General features: G+C 49.1%; 1 protein-coding gene across 4 annotated transcripts in view; it reads left to right on the forward strand.

Moving 5' to 3' along the window:
• Nucleotides 1-24996, forward strand: part of LOC126519061 (zinc finger protein basonuclin-1-like) — a 347911-nt gene that overhangs the window by 301836 nt on the left and 21079 nt on the right. For 3 of the 4 annotated variants that reach the window (XM_050168673.3, XM_055065443.2, XM_050168683.3), the window contains one exon: nt 22877-23148. In XM_050168673.3, the coding sequence (XP_050024630.2) occupies nt 22877-23148 (272 nt within the window). Of the gene's footprint in view, nt 1-58; nt 655-22876; nt 23149-24996 lie in introns of those variants that run through there. The other variant, XM_050168677.3, reaches the window with a different exon arrangement.

Below are 24996 nucleotides of genomic sequence, written 5' to 3' on the forward strand. Positions count from 1 at the left end.
AGAAGAAAGAGAGGAGAAAGCCTGTCTGCGGCGGCAGCAGCCGTGTGGCCGGTATCGCGGCGACACAAACAGACGTGTCGCTGGCGCCCGCTATGTAGCCGGCTGTGCCGTCCGCTGCTGTTGCTGCTCTGCGTGCCTCACCAAAGTCTGCCTGGACACCTCCCCACCCTCGCCGATGCGCGCCTCGGAGACGACGCGCCGCAGCAGCTGGCCAGCGAAGCGACGCCTCGCCGTGACTCGGTCACCACCGCGTGCGCTGCTTCTGCTGTTGTAACTTTTCGCGGGCCCCGCGGACGTCGCGGTGTCTTCGATTGGTGCCGTCGAAGAGCGGGCTTTTCAACGGTTGTGCCTCTGTCGTCGGACACCCAACGTCGGTGTTGCCGAGAAATGTTGTGGTTTCGGAGACGGTGGTTGTGATGGACAACGGTGGCCGGTGTCGGCGCCCGGGTTGAGGAAGCGAGAGGAGAGAGAGGGAGCCCCCTTGGAGGGCTCAAGGACCGAAGGTGTCGATGCGGTCGCTGGGCTCCCCCGGGGCCCTCACCGGCGGAGTGTCTCCGCAACGCGCCGAGGACGGCTTCAGCGAAGCAGTCACCGCCGGTCGCCAGGGGCGGCCCGAACGCTGCCGCACGCCGCAGGAGTCCGCCGACGTCTCAGGTACCGGTGCAATCGACACCACCCCGTGTTGCGTACTGCTGAGCTCAATCGCGCTGTCGCGTGCGCTTTTTGAGCCGCGCGCTCATGTCGCGAGTGCGAGCGCCTTGTTGCCACCCGCGTACAGTGCTATAATTGGAGACTTGCCAGCCGCTTCTCTTCAGCCGTGGCTATGCGGTCTACAGCGTGGTGCAGTTTCGCTTGCGTAATACCGAGCTGTCACTGCCGGTTCTCTGTTCTGGAATAAGGGAGCACGCTGTCTAGCTTGTCAGACGACTCGTTGCGGCTGCACATGTGTGTGCTTCGTCCTTTAATTAGTGGCAGAAGTGCGCTGTTCGACAGATGCGGTTACTGAGGTGAGAAGTTTAGGAGTCTTTGTAACCCCCCCCCCCCCCCCAATGAGTGATGGCCGGTACTCCTATATCTGTTCTCGTTATTTTAACCATGCACACCACTCATCTGGCTCCATCGTCAACATCGCCTACTATGGTTCACTTGTTAGATGCGTTTTCTTTCCAGAGCCCGTTGCGTGCACTCGGACGATATCGAACCAGCACCCATTTATCCGCTAAGTGCACACTCGTTTCGTTTCGGAATACTAGTGGCCTGCTCAGCTCGCCACGCTGAATGGGAGAGTGTAACTACTGCGAAGACGACCGCGGCTTTCTGTCCGCTGGTTTTGCTAGCGTTCATCAATAGCGTTTGCCAGCCTGCCCGTTCAGTATTGAAATATTCATTCACTCGCACGTTTCACACTCTGCTTCGCACTTTGTGCGTTGATTGAGCGCCCCTTTCGCACGACACAATCTAACGTTATCTGCGAAAGGACTTGACTAAGCTTTCCTAAATGTACGTTACTGCTTGCACACACTCCATTATAATACAGTCGCACGGACAGCCTTATCGACGCCGATCAGTAATTGCCTACGTTTCAACATGTACACTAGACTATGTTTCAGTGATAATTAGTTATCTACATTTCATTGAACAATAACTTCTTAAAAACACGTTCTGACCTATTTCTCGTTGCAAAACAAATAAAGAGTCTAGCTTCGTTGAAAGACGTTTCGGTTAAATTTGTGATATATGGTAATTTGTTGCCACCGTACTGTGTGTCATACAATTAAGTCACTCCATCATCTATGAATGCGACAGATTATACGCACACCAATCGTTCGTCGCTGTGATACTCTATAGTTGAACTTCATCTTGAAGGACGGAGTCGGGATGCCCACAACATATTACTCATGCGAGAACGCTCGTATAAACACAACAATAAGTGTTATTACGTTTGGGTAACAGCTTCCCACCATGGTGCAGTTTTAATTGACTCTTCGTTTATTATCACAAGTGCAACTTTCTTTTTACGCGTCATGTCAACATTTCTGCCGCATCAACATTTCTGCCGCACTCATTGTTACGATATGTTCCATAGCCGCAAAGCTCATTCGCTCGCGTCCGGACAGTTTTCAAACAGCCACATTTACACTATGTGAACGCATTCGTGAAGTGCCCCACCCCAAAAAATTTAGCGCTTCACGCTTTGTACGTTTCTCGCCCTAGCTTCGCAGCATAAAGCGTTTCACAGAAACAATCACAACGAAAGTATACACTGCAGGTATGCAGTGAAGTGCAGAAGCACACGTAATGCTAGACGTCTCGCCACAAATCTATTAATATCGGGCTGTTAATACGAATGTCGCGAAGGCAATGATTCAGTTGTAATTTACCAACCTCAGACGAAGCATGTTTTCTTCTCCTTGTTCTTATCTTTCTTTAGTTCCTTGGACTCTCCTCTGCACTGTATTCTCTGGCTTTTCAAAGCTCTAAATATTCTAATGAGACTTTGTGAATAGACCCAGCGGCTATATAATGCACGTTTGTATTACGCACGTTTGTGCGTTTTTGATCACTGTGTATAAAATAGTCCTCACCCAGCACAAAGATATAGCATTTCAGGCGATTAGCCAGCTTAACATCTCCGGCTTCTCATTAAAATGGCACAAAAAAAAAAATTATTTGATGGTGTCAGTGATTTATCCTTCTGGAATACCAACAAAGCCACTGTTACCATTATAGGAGCTTTAGTAATCCAGAAAAGGCTCAAAAGAGAAAGACATGTGGTGATGTCGCCTTGAAGTTCCCGCAATATATAGTACCGTCACGTGATGACGTCTGTTCTAGCCTAGCTAACTCTTTGTCGCTAAGAGTAGACTACATCGTATTCTACAGCAGTCAAAGAGCGACCTTAGCAAGTTTCGAGAACTATTACTTAACCCGCGACGCCCCAAATACGAAAAGATACTTTGCAATCCGCGACGTCAAACTCGCCTATACCAGCGCTGGCATTCCGGCGCGAAATTCGAGCTGTAGAACTTTGACCTTCATTTTCTCGGTATATATATACGACAAATCGACGTATTCCCGCGAAATTAACGAAAGTGGAGTTCTGGAGGAAAACTCCATTAAGTTGAACTTATTCAGTGCTTCTCGTTGTGTCCCTTTAAAGTCGTCATCCCTCTTTAATATTTAATTTGCGTACATCGATACGTGTTTTCTTAAAGATCGGCGCGTGGCAGCCCTTGGGATTTGTTCGATTCAGCAAAGGTGCACAGCACCACAAACGAATTGGTGCAGATGGTGCCGCGGTTATGGTGCGCCGGGCTGCACCCTCTCACTGCAAGGCTGCACTGCGCCGATGCGGCACCTTGCCTATAGAGCACGGGGGTGCAAGGGTACCCTGGTGAATGGAAAGCACAGTGCACCATCAATAGGTGCTGATAAACTTGGTGGAATCGAATAAGCCTATCGGCTCTTCGAGAGGGCCCACCGGCATGCGCTCTCCTTCTCTCCGTACCACTTGTGTCAATAGCGACAGATAGCGGGATTCTATAAGGAACGGCAAAAGATGGGACTGCTTTGAACGTTATGTTTCTTACGCAGTAGCATCCACGTTCGCTTTGCTGTTCACTTACCCCGAAACGCTTTGAAATAGTGAGCCTCATTTCCGTATGTACAGTGCACTTTAAGCGCTCCTTAATCATTGGCGTGCCAAGAAAAACCGTTAGCCGAACGAGTTGCGTAACATGGTTCCTTATTACACAAAAGAATAAAAGCGTGTCAGTAGATTCTATTACTACGGACCGTATAACCTGTGCACTCATATTGCTACGGAAGGAAAGAATATACCCGTGAAACGTATATAGCGAAAGAACTTGCTACAGTTAAGTTCCCTTATTATTTAGTCGTTTTACTAACTTATTTGTATACCTTCCGACGAGCGCGCGCAGTCGTATAAATAAATACGCGGCAAAGATCCGATACAGTTTACGCTATAGGTTGACCGATCGCTTCCGCGGATACATTGCATGTTTTATCTGGATAAGGCTGCGAAAGTTCTCTCAATGAGATATCCACAACATTACATATTTAGTGTTTTGTTTTTGATGACTGACACGTTGTTGAGTTGAGGTGGAAAGGTGGTCGCACTTAAGGTGTATAAGCTGAAGCATTATTCGCTTTCGCAAGCGAACGCTCTCTGGAGTCACCCGAGATATACACAACAATTTCCAAAACAGGCATCAGACGAATCGTGCGATTTTTTTTCCTAGTTCATTTGATTGTTCTCTGTAATGTACCTCCGCGCCGTTATACGCTTTTCAGAAAGTCCGCCAGTTTCTGTAGTGTACGTATACTCCATGCCAGATGTTATGGGACCGGGTTAAGCGATCCTCAACCGGGGCACAGCGTTGGTTAGCGACGCGCGACAAAAGAAAGAAAGAAGTAAAAAAGTATAGCTTCAGTTTTCAGAGCCCGGATTCACAAAGCCGTTCGTAAGTGTTATTTGGCATTGACCGACCGCCTTTGGTAATTATATATCCAGCATCAGCACTGGCTGTAATTTTCCTCGAGAGTAAGAGTAATAATTATAGTTATGGAGTAAGAGCTTGTTGCGAATACGGGCCTATAGAACTGTGGACACGATGACGACGACTGACCACGCGGGACTGTATACAATATAGCAAGAGAAGCTGACTCACTCTATAAGCATATATGTCGACCGCATTAACAGTCGCCGCCAGTTCGGGCTGGTATTAACGAGAAAGCCTTCAGACTTCACGACTCATCGCATGGTGTTGAGGCCAACGTGCCAACTGCTAAGTAGCTCCTGCGCGCACGTGTCAGGCATTGCGCGGTCGCAAACACTATGTAGCCGGCGCCTATGTATATACTCTGCAGCGTATAAACGGTCTCTACGCACACTGCTACATTGCAATTAAGCACGCGCACGTCGTCGACTCGCCGCCATTCGTGTTTCTTTCACCGCACGAGGTTAGTTTGTATCATGAAGTGTGAAAAAGTGGCAGCACGGTGGTTTCTTGCCGTGGACACTGACAGCGCCGCCTATATACCGAGGTGATCTGCACCGAGCGGGTCGCGGCGACGCCCCACGGTCAGCGAAGAGGGCGACATTAATTGGTCGCCGCTTGTCCGGCGCAGAATTGTTCACGTTAGTACGCAAGAGCGCTATTTAGAATACACGGGTGATTGGCTTTCGCCTTGCGATGCGTATTCGTCGAGCCGGATATCTGTAATTTCCCCGCAATTCGTGATCGAGAGTTCGTGACTTGGAAGGACTTTTGCGAAGCCACGCCGCAGCGTGGCTCACCTGGTTGGCCCGCACCTAAAGAAACTTGGCGCGTTGGACAATGTTAAACCTTGTCGCTCTTGGGCGTGACGATATAATGCAAAACACGGTCCACACCTTGACTTTCCTGTTAACGGAGATAACTATCGGCGTTATAGGAATGACCGCTGATCGCGGGTGAGGTTAATCGTCGCTCTAATGACGGGATGATATTCACGTTAGAAAGTTTCTTTTTCTGTTTTTTTCCCTCCGTTGTTGTTTTGACAGAAGTAACGGCGCAGCGCGCGCCAAGTATACATGTTGGTTCTGCCGAATACAAATACCAATCTTTAGGTCGAACTTTAGATCGAACTGCTGTGACTCATACATGTGTGGCGTCTATTGATGTAGACGAGGCTAGTTGCTTTCAACGCGCGTTATTGTAGCGTGGGGATCCTTTAATGGGAACGAAGCAGCGAAACAATGACAGGCCGACCTTGTTACGATTTTCGACATTCTCGTTAGTCTGCGAAGTATTTTCCTTGTCCAACTGGATAATGCGACGATAACAACGGTTTCGTACTTTATAGTGACCCAGTACATGTCCCGTATAGTTTTCGGTGTGAAAGATGCGCTTTCTAAAGGTTCTTCCTGTGCTAACGCCCAGTTTAAATCGCTGAGGTGAGTTCACGTATATATACTTCATACATAACGCATGAGTCAATGTTATCGTGAGGCGTCACTGTCCCGTCTGATTCCTTCAAGCTGGATGCTGCAGAACAATAATGTTGTATTACCCAATACTATGTATATCCACCTAATTTTTCCTTTTATGATTACTTGATGTTTATTTCCGTTGTTTGTGTTACTATTTTAACAATATGCCAATTTTACGTTCTAACTAAACCCCGTGCCCTACAGTGATACCTTATGGGCAAATGTAGGTATGAACAACAACAACAACAACAATAATAATAAAGTTACGTGTCAACCACATAGAACGTATTTTTAGGTGTTGTCATGGCTTTTTGCCGAGTTACCAAGCTTTCCGTTCGTAAGTGCTACAGTACAGCTCCCATTGGCCGTCTTCGGTAATAACATGTCCAACATCACGAATGGCTCATATTATATCTCCTCCTACGAAATGTTCCAGCTTTTCGTGTGAGTACTGGCCCATGGTACGCGTGTTTGTACATGGTGACAATAAGCCGACATTTACTTATCGCAAGTTGTGTATTGTGGGAGCAAATAAATAGTTACGTCGCATGACAGCTCCAGAATAACGCTATGACGTGAGAAACCGCACACAGTCACGTCCTCGGTCACAGTGTCCTTCCGTCCTTCGCACGGCGTGCAGCCTTAATTCGCGGCTCCGAAGACAGGGCGCGCACTTTTGGGGCGACAGCGAGGCCTTGTGAAATCTGCGCTGCTCTAAAGTTCATGTTTTGTGCTCGCCGGTGATGGTTGCTGTCAGAAAACTTAAAGGTATATACCACGTGACCTTTCGTGCGTGCTTGTGAAAATACATACGGTGTCATTCGTGTGCAGTGAGCCAGAGAGTAAATGCGATCGGAGCTGCTGCAGGTGACTCTCGCTTATTGTCGACACACGGGACAGTCCTCATATATATATATATATATATATATGCGCGCAGTTTTATCGTCTGCGTGACATATTACGGCCAGTACGGCATGGACAACTGTTTACGTGCGCAACCGGTGTTTCACAGTACAGCCGAATAAAAAAAAACCAAGTGACGCTCAAGTTAACGCTTACTCCATCGATCACTTTTCATTTTTGGCTGAGCCTATCCTACAATGTATGTCTACCCACTGCAGCACGTATGAGGCTAAATGAGTTAGCGCTGCCTTTTACTCAAAGTACAAAACTGTTTCCTTTTGCTCGCCTTGTTACTGCACACACAGTGGAATGAGAGAGACCGCAATATTATTACAGAATCCAGAGCTTAACTTTTCCTTTCGAGTATGATACGCTTTGTCTCTCCATTGTGATTGGTTTCGGAAGGAGAATTCACAATCCAACAACATCAGTTTGGAACATAGTAGCTGATTGCCCAACAAAGTCATTTTATAATCGAACAAAGTAAAAAAAAGAAAATCCCTAAGAATTCATTGGTCGCAATAGCGCAGCCAACTGAGCTCATGCATTCATCGAACAATAGAAGTATACAATACACAACGGCGGCGAGGGAACAGGGCCCAGTGTACAGGCGGGGTTCAGGTGTATACTCGATCACCGGATGTCCGACGAGTTGAAACTAACAATTTGCGAAAGCATATAGTTAGCCTTAGTAAATATAGGTATTGCTGCACCGTGTAGTGGGTGTTGCAAATGGCGATAACGTAAGAAAAAAAAAAAGGAATCCTAAAAGTATAATATCGTCAGCGAAGTCACCATCTCGATAACGAAGGGCATGTCGACGCAAAGAAAAACGGCGAAAAAGATGTGCATGAGTTTATAGTGTATATGCCGGCAAAACCTTCAACGTGTACACATCCAGCGTTATGTTGTTTCACCTGAAACGCCGTCCTGTGCGAGTAATTTGCTGACTCCGCGGCGTGCGATGACGATAGACTTCGTAAAGCACCATTATAAGAAACATGCTCGTATGCAAGGCGTTGAATAACACATGCACACATATCGTATTCATAAAAGAAACTATTCGAACTTGTCACTATATATGGCATCGCAATGCGGGTAGAGACATGTGTGATTCTCTTGTTTTTCATCACTGCATGTTTTCTGTTAGCGCCGTTTATTTCTGTGCTGTCCATAACTGAACAAGTATCACAAACTGATTCGACTCGCTTCGTTCGTTTGATGCAGATGCGCCTGTGTGCTGGCTGGCGTCTATTATTCTTCTTTCCTTTTTTTTTTGCTTCTCTATACGTGCATCTTTCATGTTCTGGAGACTGTTTATATCATGTTTTTTTTTTATTTTAATGTCATCTAGCGGACCTTTGTGAGTCAGCAATGCATGAAGCAGGTTTCATGGGAACGAAACTTTGCAGTCAAGGCAAGTGGTCCCGCTGCGGCCAGATCATGCGAGTTCACGAGCTTGTCCTTCACACAGGGAACCAGTCCATGCTCGGGGTGTAATGAGCGTTTTCTTGATGATCCACAGACGTGTTCAAACACATCAACTCCACTCCCACGTGACGTGGTAAATGTCGTGGTGCGCTTAATTAAGCCAGCGACAAATTGAAAGCACATGGGAGAACCAAGTTGGTAGCGTTCTTCATGAAAGTGAGAGAGAGAGTGAGTAACTTCCAATTAACAACTGTGTTTATAGTTGCCCCTCGCTATTGCGACACTCTTTATTAACACTGGCGAATCCACTTGTGGACAAGCTCTGTGGGGACAGAACTTTTCGATAGCGTGTATGCCGCGCTAACGCGGAGACATGCCATCCGAGCAATGCGCAGCCCTACATGTGTAACGCGCAGGTATACACTGCACGTTCGATTTGCAAACGAAACCGTTACAGGCTACCATGTATAGCTAAACGCTTCGAACATGTATGTTCAGAGATGAGCAGCTTCAACCGCGCAGACATATCTCCCTATTTCTCTTCAACGTCTGTGACGTGATCATTACTTATAGGAGAGAGAGAGAGAGAGAGAGAGAGAGAGAGAGAGAGAGAGAGAGAGAGAGAGAGAGAGAGAGAGAGAGAGAGAGGACGACGAAAGGCAGGGAGGTTAAGCAGACTGAGTCCAGTTTGCTACCCTTACACGTGAGGAGGCGGGATGGGGAGCGAAAGAGAGAGAGCGAGCATATGAGTCTATATCGCACTTTCACATGCACAAAGTTAGGTGCTGGATTTCTACAGTCGGGCAATCAAGCTTGTTGCTTTCAGGTACTGCAGAAGCGCGCCAATGACTTTCCAGGCTAATGAACTGTGAGGTCAGGCTCCCAAGATCATTGCTTCTGTGAATGGCCTATCGTCCAGTCTATTCAAGGCCCACTGGAGAGTCTGACGCTGGTTATCGGTATTTTTGTTAACCTATATACTGCCGAGTGCGTAATGTTGTTTCTATAGCCGTTGCACGGTAGTGGTTGCGTGCGTAAGTTTTCCCTCCTGCCTCTCACGAAAAGTGAGATGGTGATAGCGCCGAAAGCGTGTCCCTGCCAACCTGCTCATTTCTCGACAGCTAAACCGACCCAACTGAAAACCTTCGTTTAGGCGCTAGGAAGCACACATTAAGTTCATTATTAAGAGGTTAACTGCTAGTCAGAATCAAAGCTGAAGTGAAAATATTAAGGTGAAAATAATAAGTTTGCGTGTATATATATATATATATATATATGTGTGTGTGTGTGTGTGTGTGTGTGTGTGTGTGTGTGTGTGTGTTAATACTTCCACTCCGGCAAATATACCTGCTTCTAAATAAAGAACTCCCTCTTCCTCTCTCAGCTGCCAGGACCACCTCGGTATCTTTCAGATCGCATGTAACTAATTTTCTTACACCATATATATAGCGCGAAGTTGCTTCTTTTACAGCGCTTCGTCGTCCCCCAGGGCTATACGTATGCTTTCTTTCTGTGCGCGTTACCGCGAAAGTTTCATGCTTTTATTTCTATAGCTAGAGTTAACCCGTCACCACACGACTCGCTATTGTTCTGTTCTCAACTGAGAAGGAAAGGTCACGCCTGAATGACACATGTAGAGCAACAATCAGCAGATGTTGCGATACGCCTGCGCCACGGCTGCCCGGCGTCCCTTTTGGATGGGAAAGGGACGGGTCGCGAGGTGTCACAGATCAAACTTAAGTGTAGCGAATCTATATACACATGCTCTATGTTTAGCAGCCGATAGTCAGAGAGAGAGGGAGAGATAGAGAAGGGAAGACGGAAAGGCAGGGAGGTTAACCAGACTGAGTCCAGTTTGCTACCCTACACGTGGGGAGGGGAATGGGGAGTGAAAGAGGGAGAGAGAGAACTTAGGTGTAGGATGTCTATAGTCGGGCACTCAAGTCTGTTGCCCTCAGGTAGCCGATAGTCAAGTTTCCGAACGCCCAGGCCGCTAACACCAGAAATAAGTTGTTTATGGCAAGAAGCACAAGTCGCTATTTCTCCGAGTGCCTAACTGGAATCATTATACGACTGTATAAGGACTTTGTAGATGGATACGGAACCGACAGATGTTTGTTTTTTGGCCATATAAGTGTACGGCGTTGGTTGCTGCGTTGGGTGTATTATTGTATACGGACATATTTCCCCTGCTGCCCTGTATTGCTACAACGTTGAACCTACAGGTCGCGCTGTTGATTTGAAAGGTTTCCTATGCTTCCGTAGATGCGCGTTGTGTCTGTAATTAACTTGTCAAGAGTTGAGATTTCTTACACACTCCTCTTCTGTACGTATAAGCTCCCTCTGTCGTTTGTGGATCTATAGGAAGAATCTTGTTATTGGCCGCTTGCAAGATCTTAACCACCATCGATTGAAAACCAAGAACGCATATACATCTGTACGACTGCTGCGAAAAGAATAACCTTCGTGCTGCTTGAACTAATCGTGTCATCGGCTTGTCATCACCTCAAGCCGGCAACGCAGGGATAACGCCTTCCCCTATATAGCGGCACGCACATCGATACTAACGAGCACGTTTCGTATACGATCGCGTATATAGGTTACTCGTGCGTGCTTACTTTCCTTTTGACTACCAGAGGTCCCTACCACTTACCATTTTAGAAATAGCCTACGACTATGTCGCCTCACAGTTGTGCCTATAGCTCCATGAGAAAACGCAGTGTTCTTCCTTTCGCAAAGGAGTGCCTGTATATACGCGGCGCATGCGCGTCGACCGGCCTTGCAACAGGGGCTAGCGCGCGCGTGCGGAGCGTTGCTAGAGGGCGGTGATGGCACCTTCAAGCACCGCTGCTTCTGCGGCACGCATCACGTTGGGACCCGGGGCGAACCGGAAGACGACGACGCCGAAAGAACGAGCGGCAGCCTCGACGCGGCTCGGCGTCCGAGCGTGCCTAATGGCGGCCGCGAGCGTGAGCTCCGCGCGCGGTTTCATTAGGCGCCGCGGCCGCGCACATAATCACATGCGGGGCGGAACAATCGGCACACTCACCTGGTTCCGCGCGACCGCTTCGCCGCCGGCGCTGCCCGAGCGTCGCGCCGGCCCGCACGACAAACCGAGCGACGCATAAATTATGTGGGGGCGGGTACGGCCGGACACCTCGTCGCGGCGCGCGCTCCGCCGAGGCTGCAGGTGCGCCGAGACACGAACGCGCGCGCTGCGGAGACGCGCAGCCGAGAACGCGTTTTGCAACTCGGGCGTTCAACGCTCAGGTTACGGAGGAATTGAAAAACGAAGAGAACAACGTTCGGCGCAGGCGTTGTTGGCCGACGCGAGCTCCTGTATATAACGGTTCAGCGAGCACATGTAGCGGCACTAGCGAGGAACCTACAGCAGCGAGCCTGCGCCCCAAGGATCCTCCTGATCGTGCGTCTTATCACTGTACCAAGCCAGGAAAAAAAAAAGCGTGTTGGTTAAACTAGCGAGACGGGGCCGCCTTCGGCGTTTTCAAGTTAGAGTATGGCGAGCCATCGGCGTTGAATCGACGATAACGAAGTGGCGCCTAAGCACGCAGCTTCGCGCGCCGCGCGCTCCACCCAGCTTTCGAACATGAAACGATCGGACCAGCGGCGTTCAGTGATTTCGTCTGTTCGATTGACGAGTAATAATGTGGGAGGTGTTAAACCACACGTCTTCCCATGCACAAGAGAAACGCGTAGGATGCTTTCACCGAGCGGAGGTATCTACAATTTCCCGTGTAATATAAGGCGGAATTGATTCGTGACAGTATGTTCAGTTGCAGACGAAAGTTGATGAAAATGTGCAGGCTTCAGATTTGCCCTATATATTATACTGCGACTCGACACCTACTTTCTTGCCCGCTTTATACCTCTGAAAACAAAACCGGAAGTATGCGAAGGTCTCCGTAAACAGCGCTTGTACTGAGCTTCTAGATTAGAAGATCGGATGGTTTAAAGGTGACATATTCGAATAATATGTGATTCGCCATGCCTTAATTTTGCCAAAAGGTGGCATGTACGGACATCGCCTCGGTGCATTCTGCGAAGTCATGGTTGAGTCTGGGCATAATACACGGATCGCTGCTGCCTCGGTGGTACAACTTTTCTTGACGTATATATATCGTGAATGCATGTAAACGTATGTACAGGTTATGTATATAGTTCATGATCTATGCACTGACGACGCGGGTCATCTTGAAGAAGAAAGGGATGTTTTATTCTTACCAATCACAAGCGTTTATGCTGTCATACAGATTTGCCGAATGTTCAACACTAGACAGGTGTTCAGAATTTCGGACTAACAGTTCTAGTCCTAACCGAAAACAGTATCATTACATGAAGAACACACTCTGTTTGAAATAATAATAATAGGTTGTGAACAAAGGGAAGTTTCTTCAACCAATACACGGTGTGAGAATTACGCGATACAGGCGTGTATGCGCTTCGTTCTTTTTTAACTTGTGTCGGTAAAATTTATACAAATGCTGCAGTGACCTTTCTCTTCTCTTAATCTTCTCCTCCCCTTTCCCTACTACAGTGTAGGGTAGCCAACCAGGCCTATTCCTGGTTAACCTCCCTGCCTTTCATTTATCATTTTTTCTCTATTTCTCTACGCGCAACGTAAATCACCAAAGGAAACGTGCGAAACGTGTAACTTAAGGTATAAACGTGCAACTTAAGGTAACTGCGCTTTTCGCGACCGGACGCACGGGGAACTGACGATCGCGGCTCAGACTCGCGCACCATACACGGAGGCAAGCGGGGAGGCTGTGTGGGAGGCAGGGTGGTGGTGGTGGGGGGGGTTCACCTTTGGCAACAAGTGCGTACTTTGCAAGGCCGCGCGCAGTCGCGCGCTCCCTATATGCTGTTTCACATGGCGCGATTGGGGCGGAAAAAATCGTTCTGCCGCGCACGTCGCAGAGCGATTTTCGCTGACAGATTTCACATGCGTTTGCGGCAGGGCGATTTCCGTCGCAGCGATGCGTAAGGTTGCCCCCCTGCTCATGAAGTATCCATGCGTGCATCGTTAAATAAAAACAACATGGAAACTAGTCAAATATTCGAACTTTCCTATTATTATTCGACAATAGTTAGGTACGCCATTTTATGACGTTTAAAAGCGTTGAGACTTCATGACAGCCTGCAGATATTACGATGAGTGAGGCGCTGCACTACACCCCAAGTATGAGCGTGCGGCTTGTGCGGCGTCGGTGGGGTGGTTCCGTTTAGCACACTCTAGTTTCGTTGTTAATATGGAAGCCACAAGTTTTTTCCTGGATGAATATTTGCTTTTGCAGAAGAACAAGCTACTATTGAGTGTGCCTGTATAAGCTGCTGGCGCAATTTGTAGCGACGAAGAGGTTGACGACGGTGGTGATCAAGTGGGTACGTGCCTTATGTTGAAGCGGCGTCCTTCTCCCGACCTGGATAGCGTGCAGCTTCCCCTTTTAAACGAATTGTGTAAGCGGAAGAAAAGAAAAATGTTCAATAAAGCTCCTAAGCCGCAAACGCTGGTGGGTACGCCCTATAATACATAGCTAAAACTGGTGCGCGACATTGCTCCACAGAGCAACCAACGCGCGGTAAAACAGGAAAGTGCCTATTTTGACGGCGCTTTGTTTCTTCGCACACATTGCCCCTCCCACATCGCGCCGATCGCTGCGACGGCGCGACCAACTTGTTGGAATCCAGTCGCGGAGAGCCCACGACATCGCGGCGGTCGTTGAGCGACTGAATTCGCTGTGTCGCTGACTGAAAATCGCGCCGTGTGAAACAGCGCCTTATCTTGAAAGTTATCTGCAGACGGCTCGCTGTGTTCTCGTCGCTCTTGATTTGAAGCGATACCACAAGAAGGTCACTTCGCTCGCTGCTGCTGCTGCCTCGCTGCTCACACCAGCGTTTTGACAACGAGTGTCTGCGCTCATCGAGTGTTGTGTGTTCATGTCTGCTCGTCCTCGCTGACACCATTCTTGGTAATTCAGTTAGTAAGCGAATGTTGCCAAGTTTACACGACCGATAAAACTATGCTATCCTTACTTCGTATAGCTGTGCACTAACTTGCTATCGCAATCAATGCTTCGCCTTGCGGGCGGAACCGCGACTTTTTTGAAAGCCATCTCGAAACGACTCTTTCTTCCATATTTCGACTTATTCAGTGACTGGAACAGGATCAAAGAAAGTTCGATATACTGTTGCTGCCGTGACCCGCGCCTCCTGACGACATCCTGCAGGCACAGCGCTGTGTTCGCGCGTAATGTGCGTAGAACCGAAAGCGCGCGCGCTTCGTTCCATTCAGCCGTCGGTGAGCGCGAGAGGAGATTGTCGCCCCCGTTGTTGGTGTAATGCGCACACGGGCGTCCTGGTGCGGGGCGCCTTTCCGCCTTGCGACACCGGGCAGCTCCTTGTTACTCTCGCGCTCATGCTCTGGAAGAGGAGAGCCGGCAGCGAGCGACTTCGCGGGCGAAAATGTGCGTACACACAAGTAACACCGTCTGTGAACCGCGGCGCGCGCGCGCGCGGGTGATTTTAGACCGTGACGCGGAGTTATACGTGAGCAGTGCACGCGTGGCTGGCTGGCTCCATGGCTGCTCGAGAGAGGCGCGTTCGCTGGAGAACAGCGCCGCCCGTCCAGCCCGGTTAGATCGACGCGCGCGCGCGCGGAGCAGGAACTCGGGGGCCATCGTGGGGGTGTATATATGCTGTCAGAGGAGGGTGCCATAACGCCACGCAGAGCGCGCACTAAGCGGCCGCGCGCTGAAGCGTGGAGTACCTTTTGTGCTTTTTTTTTCCTGCCCGTAAAGTGCCTGCTTGGATCGACAAACAAGAAAAGAACGCTGGCGGATGGCTGCTTGGTGTGAACCACCGCGTGACGGCGAAGGTCCTGCGAGCACGCGACGCGAGCGCGCCGCTACCGCCTCACCAGATCGGTCCTTGTACGCACTTGTACGCGCGTAGATGTACACGTCGTGGACACGGCGTTGAACAGAGGCGGGGACGCGTCACGAGCGAGCCTGCTCGCGCGATACCCGGCACGGGCCCCCATCTATAGCGTTTGTTGTGTGTGTCCGCGTCTCCTTTCTCTCCTTTCTCGTCCTCGGAAGGCGAATGACCCTCCTTCGATTCACGGGCTTGTCTCTATAGGCTTTTGTAGCGGTCACCAATGCCGAATCGCATCCGGTGACCAGTATCGGCTTCAGTAGCTATGGTACGACTTGATAAGACTGATCATTGCGGTCACATACTATGCGAAATTTAGCCGATATCCCGTGAGCGCTCTCGATTCCAACTCTGCAGTCAGTTGGTCCAACGAAAGCAGGAGCTCACCAAAAGCCTTGACGCCCCCGGAACAGCGACAGTCCATAGTAACGAGACACCAATGATAGTATACTACAGTGGCGTGATGTAAGGTTTTGTGTGTATATATACGTGGAGTTTCAGTGGGTGTGTGGTTCTGTAGAACGTGTTGCACTTGCACGAGCTGTCTGAAACGTTTTGAGCATGGAATGATTGATCCAATAATGTTTCACATCATCGCTTCTGGAGGGTGAAGTCGAAAAAAATTCGCCGATCAGCGAGATTGAGAAATGAAGCCAAGAGAATGCAAACGGAAGCCAACGGGAGCCGACGCAACCAATTCGTTCCCCATACATAAAGAAAGAAGCAATTGGAGGACGCTTAAGCTTCAAGAGTGGAAGGCGATAGCATTCAAAGATCCCCGACTGCTTCTAACGCTTCCCTGCAACTGCAGCTTATGTAACCGTAATGTTGATCGGGTAACGCTGTCGGCGGACGCTATGCACGAAGGCACGGTGTAAGGCACGAAGGCGATCTTTCTGCGAGAAATGCGTCCTCTTTCGTTGGCCGCGATGCCCAGAGGCGATCGAGCGCCATCTGGAGGTGCTGCGAGGAACCGGGCGCGCCGCTCTCTGAATGCTGGAAACCCTGGAAAATGGATTTGTGTTTGAGTTTCCGCGTTACAAAATTATATTTTACCGTATATTCAAATTACAATCCGACGTTAGGATGTCTGTATAGGTCGTACGTGTGCAAGTCGCACTTTACGATTTTTCTGACGCATTATATTTTCGAGAAACTCAAGTAGTTCAGTAACCTTGTGCTACATTGGGGGCCTGCGTTGTTGGAAATGCGTTGTTGGCAATGCATGGTTCGGAATGATTTCGTGCGAAAAGACGGTCGACGCCGGACGCCGACACCGGATTTCCTGCGTTAAAGTTTGGGCACGTTTAAGCTTCGCCTTTAAGAGTGGAACACGATAGCATTCAAAGATGCCTGACTGCTCCTCGCTTCCCGGTAACTGCAGTTTATGTAACCGTAATGTTTACCGGGAAGCACTGGCGGCGACTGCTATGCATGAAGGCGAGCTTTCCGGTAGAAACGCGGCCTCTTGCGGAGGCCGATCCCGTAGGTAGCACACAGCCGCGCCCAAAAAATTACATAATTTTCTAGGTTTCTGTTATTGTTTCGCACTTTTAATATTTAATTCTGAGAAGATTTAACATAAAAGGCCTGCGGTGTTAGCGTTTTATTTCGTGGCATTTGTTTGTGGGCTGTCATTATCAAAATTCCAGGGAATAACATTGCCAATAATGTAAGACAAGGTATGAGCAATTTTAATGATAGAATGGTGTGGCAATAAACCCGCATATACCGCATGTTATATAGCAAGGCGTGGCATATACGTATACCTAAACATATGCCGGAATTTTCGCTCACGGGGACGCCGACGTCGACACCGTATTTTCTGCGACACGGAGCCCTAGCTTAACGCTATCGCGTTAAAGATTCCCTGTGGTGTGGGAGACGCACCATCCACTGAGCACGTTGCGAGCGCGGCATCGCCTGCCCCGTGTATATAGAGCGAGGGCGACGCCGTCTAAAATCTGCGTCGCATGTGCACACATTTCGGGGGCAACTGAAGATATTTAACGCGCGGGATGTAGCCATGCGCTCACCACAACTTGTGAAATGGAGCCTGTTGCAGACCGAAGGAGACCATGCTGGATGAGTTTGTCCTTACCTAAAAAATAGATGAGTTGGTTTTGACGCACACGTGTTACACTGAACACACCAGTCGCGGTCCTCCCGCTCTCTCTCTCTCTCTCTCTGGCGCCCTCTATCACATTTCTCCACATCTTGCTCCTTCGCTTGTACATGTTTTACATGTATACAAATAGACGCGCACACTTGCATGATTATGTGCACCGCTTCGTCGTTCATGCAGGGACGCTGAGGTGCAAGAAAACATTAAACAAAAGAGAAAGACACATGAGAGACAGACAATATATTAACAGCGTCGCTAACAACTTAGTTTTCTGAAGTCAGTACATGACGTATATACGTGCACAATGCTAGTGCTCAAACCTTCAGTGCACGATATCATCACGTGGCACGATGAGTCACGAGGCGCGTGTGTAAGTGATGCACGCACAAGATTCATCTTCTCTTGTATTATCTGTGGTCCTCTTTCGCGCTATTTCTTTCCAAGATGAACCCCGCGCGCGGTACCCGCTATATAGAGCAGCAAGTCAGATGACTCCTAGAAAAGTTTTTTTGCGACATTCAGCAATATCTCATTTGAAATCCAAAGCAAACCCAAAGCAGTTTCAGTGTAAACAGCTGGTGATCTTTCTAAACGGTAAGCACTTTCCCCTCACTCGAGCTTGCAAGACACGGAGTCGAGCCCTCATGGAGCGGTAAATGGCTGGTACAGGATTGCAGTGCATCGCCTTCCAAGAGCATTAATTAACGCGGGACTTATATTCAACAGCATTTCTACATATCCTGTGCGTATACTGACAATCAATAGCAGACACGCGTATCAGCATTTCCTGGCGCAACGTCACTGTAGTGTTAGTCCTGTCGACGTGCCGTTGCTTCGCCAGAACAGCACTTGAACTGGCATAAGCGACGGTCGATGCGAACGCAATCCTGTATTTGTGCTGTCCTTTATTGAGAAAACCTTGCAGATATAGATCAAGTTGTACAGGCAGGCGCTGATTTCCTTTTTCTTTAATTTGTACAATTAAAGTTTTACACCAGAAAAGCGTACAGGAAATTGAAACACCCCGCATGTAAGTTAAAAATGGGGAGATTAGAAAACAATATAGGTGCGCGTATACGACACTTTCACAGAGGGCGAAAAATGCTCATTTCAACACCAAAAGCTTGCCATACGCACTTCACGAAAAATAAATAAATGTCCTAAAGCCTGCCTGAGGTTGTTACACGTGTGAAAAAACGCAGCTTCGCAAGTGCAAATAAAGGCCGTGAAGACGCGTTGATACGCCAGCCGCCCATACAGGGTATAAACGCGTGCGAAGTCACATCGACCTGAAAATGGCGTCCAGTGGAGGGGCATTGTCCACTTAAGGTCGTTTTGCGAGCGGTTCAATGTATGCGGACACTGTCCTTATTGAGGTCGCAAACATATACAGAAGAAAACGCTTCCATGGTCCTGAGGGTCGCGACCGCTGTCTTATGTCTCCATAATAGAAAGGTGACCTTGACTGAGGCGGCGCCTGAGTTAAGAAACGGACGACGCGCTCATGCGGATGCCAGTCGCGTGTTTTTCATATAATGCCACCAAAGTGGCTAGACGGAGAATTCCACTTTCGGCCAACTCTGCGCGGTCACGCAATTGGCAAGCGTCTTTGCTGATGACACGTAACCTTTGCCGAATATATGAGAGACACTTATCGAGCGACTGGAGTGGCCGTTTATCCGTGGAAGGGGCGCTGCTGCAGCGATTCCGACATTTAAATTGTGAGGTTTTAAAAATATCTGTATATATGATACAGCTTTGATCCTTATCATGTATTGCTTAGACCGATCCAAGCGCCGGGAATTTAACGCAGAGCCTATATCCACACCTGGAATGACCGATGGCATGACCTTCGATCAGCTTGGCGTGACATGTGTGAGCATGATTGAGCAACTTTGTATTTTCATATTCAAGACTGTCAATATATTTCTCGTGGCGGATCTGCGCACTGGCACCGGTTCCTTGAGATTCAAGCATGTTGCATGGGGCAAAATAACGTACTTCTATATCGTCTGGAGTGTACTTAATTGCACTAGTTCTTAGTTGAAGCCTTTAAATTTAATAATGAGATACGGAGGCACAGCACAGCTGTCGCCTCCTTGCTCCACACGGCTGAGCGATCGTTCTCGACCGGGCGTCGTATATATATACACACGGAGGGGTCACTGAAACGTTCGTCTGCGTCCCTGCCCGTGACGCCGCTATTTCACAGACTTTGACGCGATCGACCAGTGCAGCCATGAAGCACCGAGCGAGTGTTATATTATGCTGCAACACAAAGGCGGTGCACGCGTGATCCGGTGTCCTGCAAGCGCACGGTTCTCGCGGGTCGCGCGAGCGCCGCGCAGATCAGCAATCGCGATCCGCTGGCAACGCGCCCTGGCACCGTCACCACGCGTCCGTACGCGGGCTGGCCCCCTCGAGCGAGAGATATCGAGCGGTCGTTAAAAGCCGTGAAACAGCCGTCGCCCGCTTCTCGCGAGCCGATGAGCCGATCAGGGCGACGCACGCCCCCCGATCGGAAACTTGTCACGCAGGCGCGAAGGCGCACCGCGGGTGCCGAGCCACGCCGTGCGTGCGTACTTCTGATACACTCTACACGCGCGCGTACAAACACAGTCGAGGCTGCATCATCATGCCCCCGCGGCTCATCGATGCGTCGGCGCGATCAGAGCAGAGCGGAGCCTCGTCGTCGCGTCGCCCATTAATCGGCCGGGCGACTGTCGTCGGAGCGGATGGCGACAGCAGGTTGCCAAAGGAACGGGGGACCGTCCCGTTCGGTTCGGGCCCTGCGGGCACCATTAGCAGTAGGGGGGGGGGGGGGGGGGGGGTGCTCATCAGTATTCCTCCGAGTCACGGATCCGGGAGCAGCGGACCGGCCGGCCTTGGCCGCTTGATCGCCGGGGCTTGGCCGCTCGGTTTTTCTGTCGCGCGCGCGTCTTATACTTCACGCGGCCGTGATCGCAGTCCCCGCGCGAGGAGCCTTATTATTGCGCGGAATATATACGCTGCTGAGCGCTTACACAGTACAGGCGCGCACGCTCTCACGCTTCCACGAGCCTGCCCCGTGATGTCCTTCTTATTGGCGCCGACTGACCTGGCAACGAGTTCTTCCGGTGTGACGAAGAGACTATACACTATTGCGCTGTACAATTTTCCAACAAGCGCTGCAAAGCTGGTCGTCACGTCCTAAAGTGGAGCTCCGATAGGTTACAATGCGGTACACTTCTTAGGAGAACACGCGGCTACCGATATATACACACGACCCGATGATTCTTTGGCTGCATTCGGCCCTTGCTCCTCCCCCAGTGCAGGTTAGCAAACGAGGTGCAAACTGGCTGGCCTTGTCGCATCCAATTTACCGTCTCTGTTTCTCTCACTTTCTTTTGATGACTCCGGGATTCCAAACGAGGCTCTCCCTTGTGGCAACAGAGCGATATATTTTCAAAGCGTGCAGCAGCCAAGCAATCAAACTAAGGGACAGGGAGGTGCGACGTCTTTGTGAATAGTCTTTTGCATGACGTAAGTGCGCGTGCTATACATCAAGCGTGGCGTCTGTCGTACTCTGTATACTTCATGCAGGTGACAGACAGGCAAGAGCAGCTCATCCTTAGAGGCGAGACGAGACATTTGCGACTGTTCTTTGAAGAAAAATGATAGCGAAGCTGGACGGCTGTCAAAATTGTCGTGACGCGAACGTTCGCCAGTTGTCGCATTGTCTAAGTGTGTCAGCGCCCGCGCATTCGCTCGAACTAATATAAAAGCGCTCCGTGAGAGAGTGCGTCACGGATCTTTGCTCTTAGAGCAAACCAACGGCTCCGCTTTCTCGTTGTCCTCCAGGGCGAAAGGCACGGATTCAGCGAAGAGCCGCGTTGGCAAGCGTGATAAGTGCTGTCTTCAAGTGTGCTTCTCGATGGCGGGCTGGTTCGGTCTTGTATATCTAAAGTGATGATTGTGGGAACAATGAACTACTGGTTTACTTCCTTTTGTAACAGCCCAAGCACATGAAGACATACCCCGATATAGGACTGCCACCTTTCGGAAGTACGCGAGGCGAAGCTCTTTAGGCGTGGTCCGCTCAGTATTAGTCGCTTCGAACCTTGCATTGATCACCTAGTAACAGCGTCTTCAGTTCATGTCGTTCTTTGTATTCTTAAATGTCAGTAGGCGGGTGCGCGTGGCATTCAGATCTGTCTAAAAATTATATGCCGGTCTTATATTTGTTTTCTTTTTCCCATCGGCTTTTAAGCTCCTGCGCTGCCTCATTCAGGCGCATGTCATGTAATGAATGCCAGTGTTTGACGCGGAGATTCACCTACGTGTTCTTAGTCCGTCTTCTAACTATGGACTGTAACGGACTGTGTTGGACTGTATGACGGATGCATGCAGCGCAAACGCCAGTGAGCGATTGAGAACGCTCTTTCAAATATTGTCATCCCGACCACTGTGGCTCATGGAACAAGCAGATAAAATGAATTTGTATGAGCACACTTGTAGAGATCTAGCGTCGTGCACGCCGACCTTCGTTCTTGTCATTGACCCTAATTACCTGTATCAACTTCGTGACAACTGAGTATTAGTGTGCAAAGGTCGGAACGTCCATTGCCTCGCACTATCAACAGTGCTGAGTATTGGTGCGAAGCAGGCAAAGATATACAAGCAGACAGCGATATAGCGCTGCCGGTCGTCTGTTGCGTGCTATGAACTGTTCTTCGTGTTGGCGTGATTCTGCTATATATAGCTTCACTGCTTCATCAGACAGTGGCTTTGGCACGTAATACCCCATAATTTAGAAGCTTCACTGGCGAAGGAGGTTCAGTCGTAATTTATAATGCATTGTTAATAAATGTGTCAAAGTTGCCTAATGTTATTCCAAGGCGCTGCATGCAGACTCCATTGAAAGCAACTCAAGATAGTAGGATGGTCCCTTGTGCATATTCTAGCTAGTGAGTGCTCGTAATTACAGAGCAATTAAGTTTCAACTTAGTGACCAGTCCCCCATTACGAGTTCCTTCATATAAGAGATTTGAATTGCCGGCTCTAACCACGCATACACGTTAATTATTAACTACCGGCATCACTAAACTGCACTATCGCTGATGAAACACGACGCGCGCTGAACATCCATATAGCTGCTTTAGTAAAGAGGTCGTGTATGTAGCAATACACTCAGTATGTATACAGTGAGCTATATAGAGTCATACTGTGTAGGCATTGGGTTCAATTGGTCACCAGATGAACGTCAGTGTTCTTTTTATTTGACGATATTTTTTTTGGCCACTGCTGTAACGAAATGGCACAAAGAAACTGCTTATACATAAATGTGTGCACCGTTACCCAAGTGGTCATTATAAACCTTAGCATCCGGAGGTGACACTTCTCGTTCTCTTTCTCGTCTCTTGCGTATCTCGGATCACAAACCGGTGCCGATGTTCATGCCGTCTGTTCTCTCCCTTTGTCGTCTGCAGCTCTGGACAAGCTGTGTGACCCTCGCCGGTCGGCCATGGTTGTGGCGGCGGGTGCAGTGGCCGGCGGCGGCGTTGCGGGCGGCGAACCCGTGCAGGCGAGCAGCGCGTTCGACATGGCCTCGCTCGTGCTGTACGGCAGCCAGGCGGTGCCCGTGCGGCTCAAGATCCTCCTCGACAGGCTGCTCAGCGTCTTGCCGCACGACGACGTCATACGCGTCCTGCACGGATTCGGCTGGACGTACGAGGACTACGTGCGCGGCTACATCTTGCAGGTGGGTGTCACTATACTATACGCATGTTGCCGCGGGTGCGGCTAACCGGCTCAATGAACAAGGTGAAGACGTTCGGCCGGCGACCACGACGGTGATTCAGAAGTTAGAGAAGCCGTTTGTTGTCTTTGGTTGCCTTAAATATATCCCGTACGTAGTGAACCTCTTGTGTTTCTCTACCCCGCACCTCCACCAAAGCGGTGCGTAGTGAAATAGAAATATAAGAATATATGTAAATGTTCAAAAGATGGCACGTGGCTTCCCTAACTTGTGTCTCATCGTCGTCGACGGCTGAACGTCTTCATGTTCCGCAGTCTCAACTGCCCGGCGACAATATATAGCAGGCGCGTCTGGGTTGAGGGTTGTGTCATTGGCGAAAAGTTCTGCTGCGAAAACTCTTCAGGAAGAGCGGCGAACAAGAAGTGTCGCGTAAATACGTATATGCGCCGATCGTTCCACAGACTATACACAGCACGATGGGCACGTGTGGCTCCGGCTTGGGATATCAGACATTGCACGGATAGCTTCGTTACGTATATCGCTTACTGGGGTCCTTTTTTTTTTGTTCGCGTTTGTGTGTGTGCATTTATTTATGTTTACTGTTGAAACACGTTTTCGAATTGTGCTTTCTTACCGTTTGGTATCACCTCAATTCGTCATCCTCTGATCGCTGAAACATTTATTGTTTGTGGAGAAGCCGGCAATACAGTAGTCGCCAACATTTATCATTTCATCCAAATAAATCGCTTACATTCATAAATAAATTCGTAACTTGATTTTCAGTCTCTAATTTCTTTCGTCTCTACGTCACTGTAGCCCTCTGATGTAATAAATAATAACAAAAAAAATCATGCATTACGACTGTGGCAATGAGAGCGGGAGGACGCAGCTAATTCCACAAGCTTGGCTGGCAGCAAAATTTCTTGACTTGTTCTTCTTTGTTTTTTAGATCTTAACCGCACAGTGTTAACGAGGAGGACCTTCGTCTAGCTGCGCCGATTGGCTGTGTGCGTATCGTGCTGGCGTAGTTCACTGCAGGCGCCCTTTTCTTTCTGCTCTATTGCGGACATCGCGAAATACGTGGGCGCTCGACCCCTGAAAGTCGCGCTGCTATATCTCCACGTGTCCACGACGCTCGCCCCAGGCTGACTCGAGGACGCGTCTTAAATTTCATGAAATTTAACCGAGAGCACAGCCGAAGTTTTGATGCGGCGACTATATATGTCAGTTTCAACCTGGGCAGAAGAGATAGAAGAATTGCGGCGGTTGCGCAGCAGTACTCGCATTTTCGAATTGCTGTAGGAAGTGTGGGCGCGCCTGCTCTCGTCTTCTTCGAATAAATTTTGCTGACCTCGCTATTTCCAGTCGCGGTTCTCAATTTTTTTTAATGGACCCTAAAGAGAAGGATAATTTGAGCAGTGTCGGCAAATTGCCCTTCTACAAAATAATAATAATAAAAAAAAAACACTCTTAGCGCGAGAAAAGGCTGGGTAGAAAGGCTAGAAAAAAGACGCAAGATCGAAACGGACATAACACCGCGCCAGCTCGTAAGTTTCCACACGCTAGCTCGTCGTGACGTCATGCATTTTTTAGAGCGTTTTCTGTGGAATAATAATTACTTGTCGGCGTCCGCGGTAATAATTAAAACCTCGTTTTCATTCTGATAAGTGGTTCATGGTAAGGAGAGGCAAGGCGCACACGAAAGCGTGGACTCAAGAATAACTAGAAGGAGAGGGCCTTCTCGTTCCTTTTGTGTCCGTATTTTGCCCGCCTACGTTTCACTGTGAACTCTTGCCAAACATGGCTCAGCTTTGTCTCCGTCCATGCCTCACAAATGGTTACGGTCATTAA

This window comes from Dermacentor andersoni, chromosome 3 (genome assembly GCF_023375885.2).
Source record: "Dermacentor andersoni chromosome 3, qqDerAnde1_hic_scaffold, whole genome shotgun sequence".
NCBI lineage: Eukaryota > Metazoa > Arthropoda > Arachnida > Ixodida > Ixodidae > Dermacentor > Dermacentor andersoni.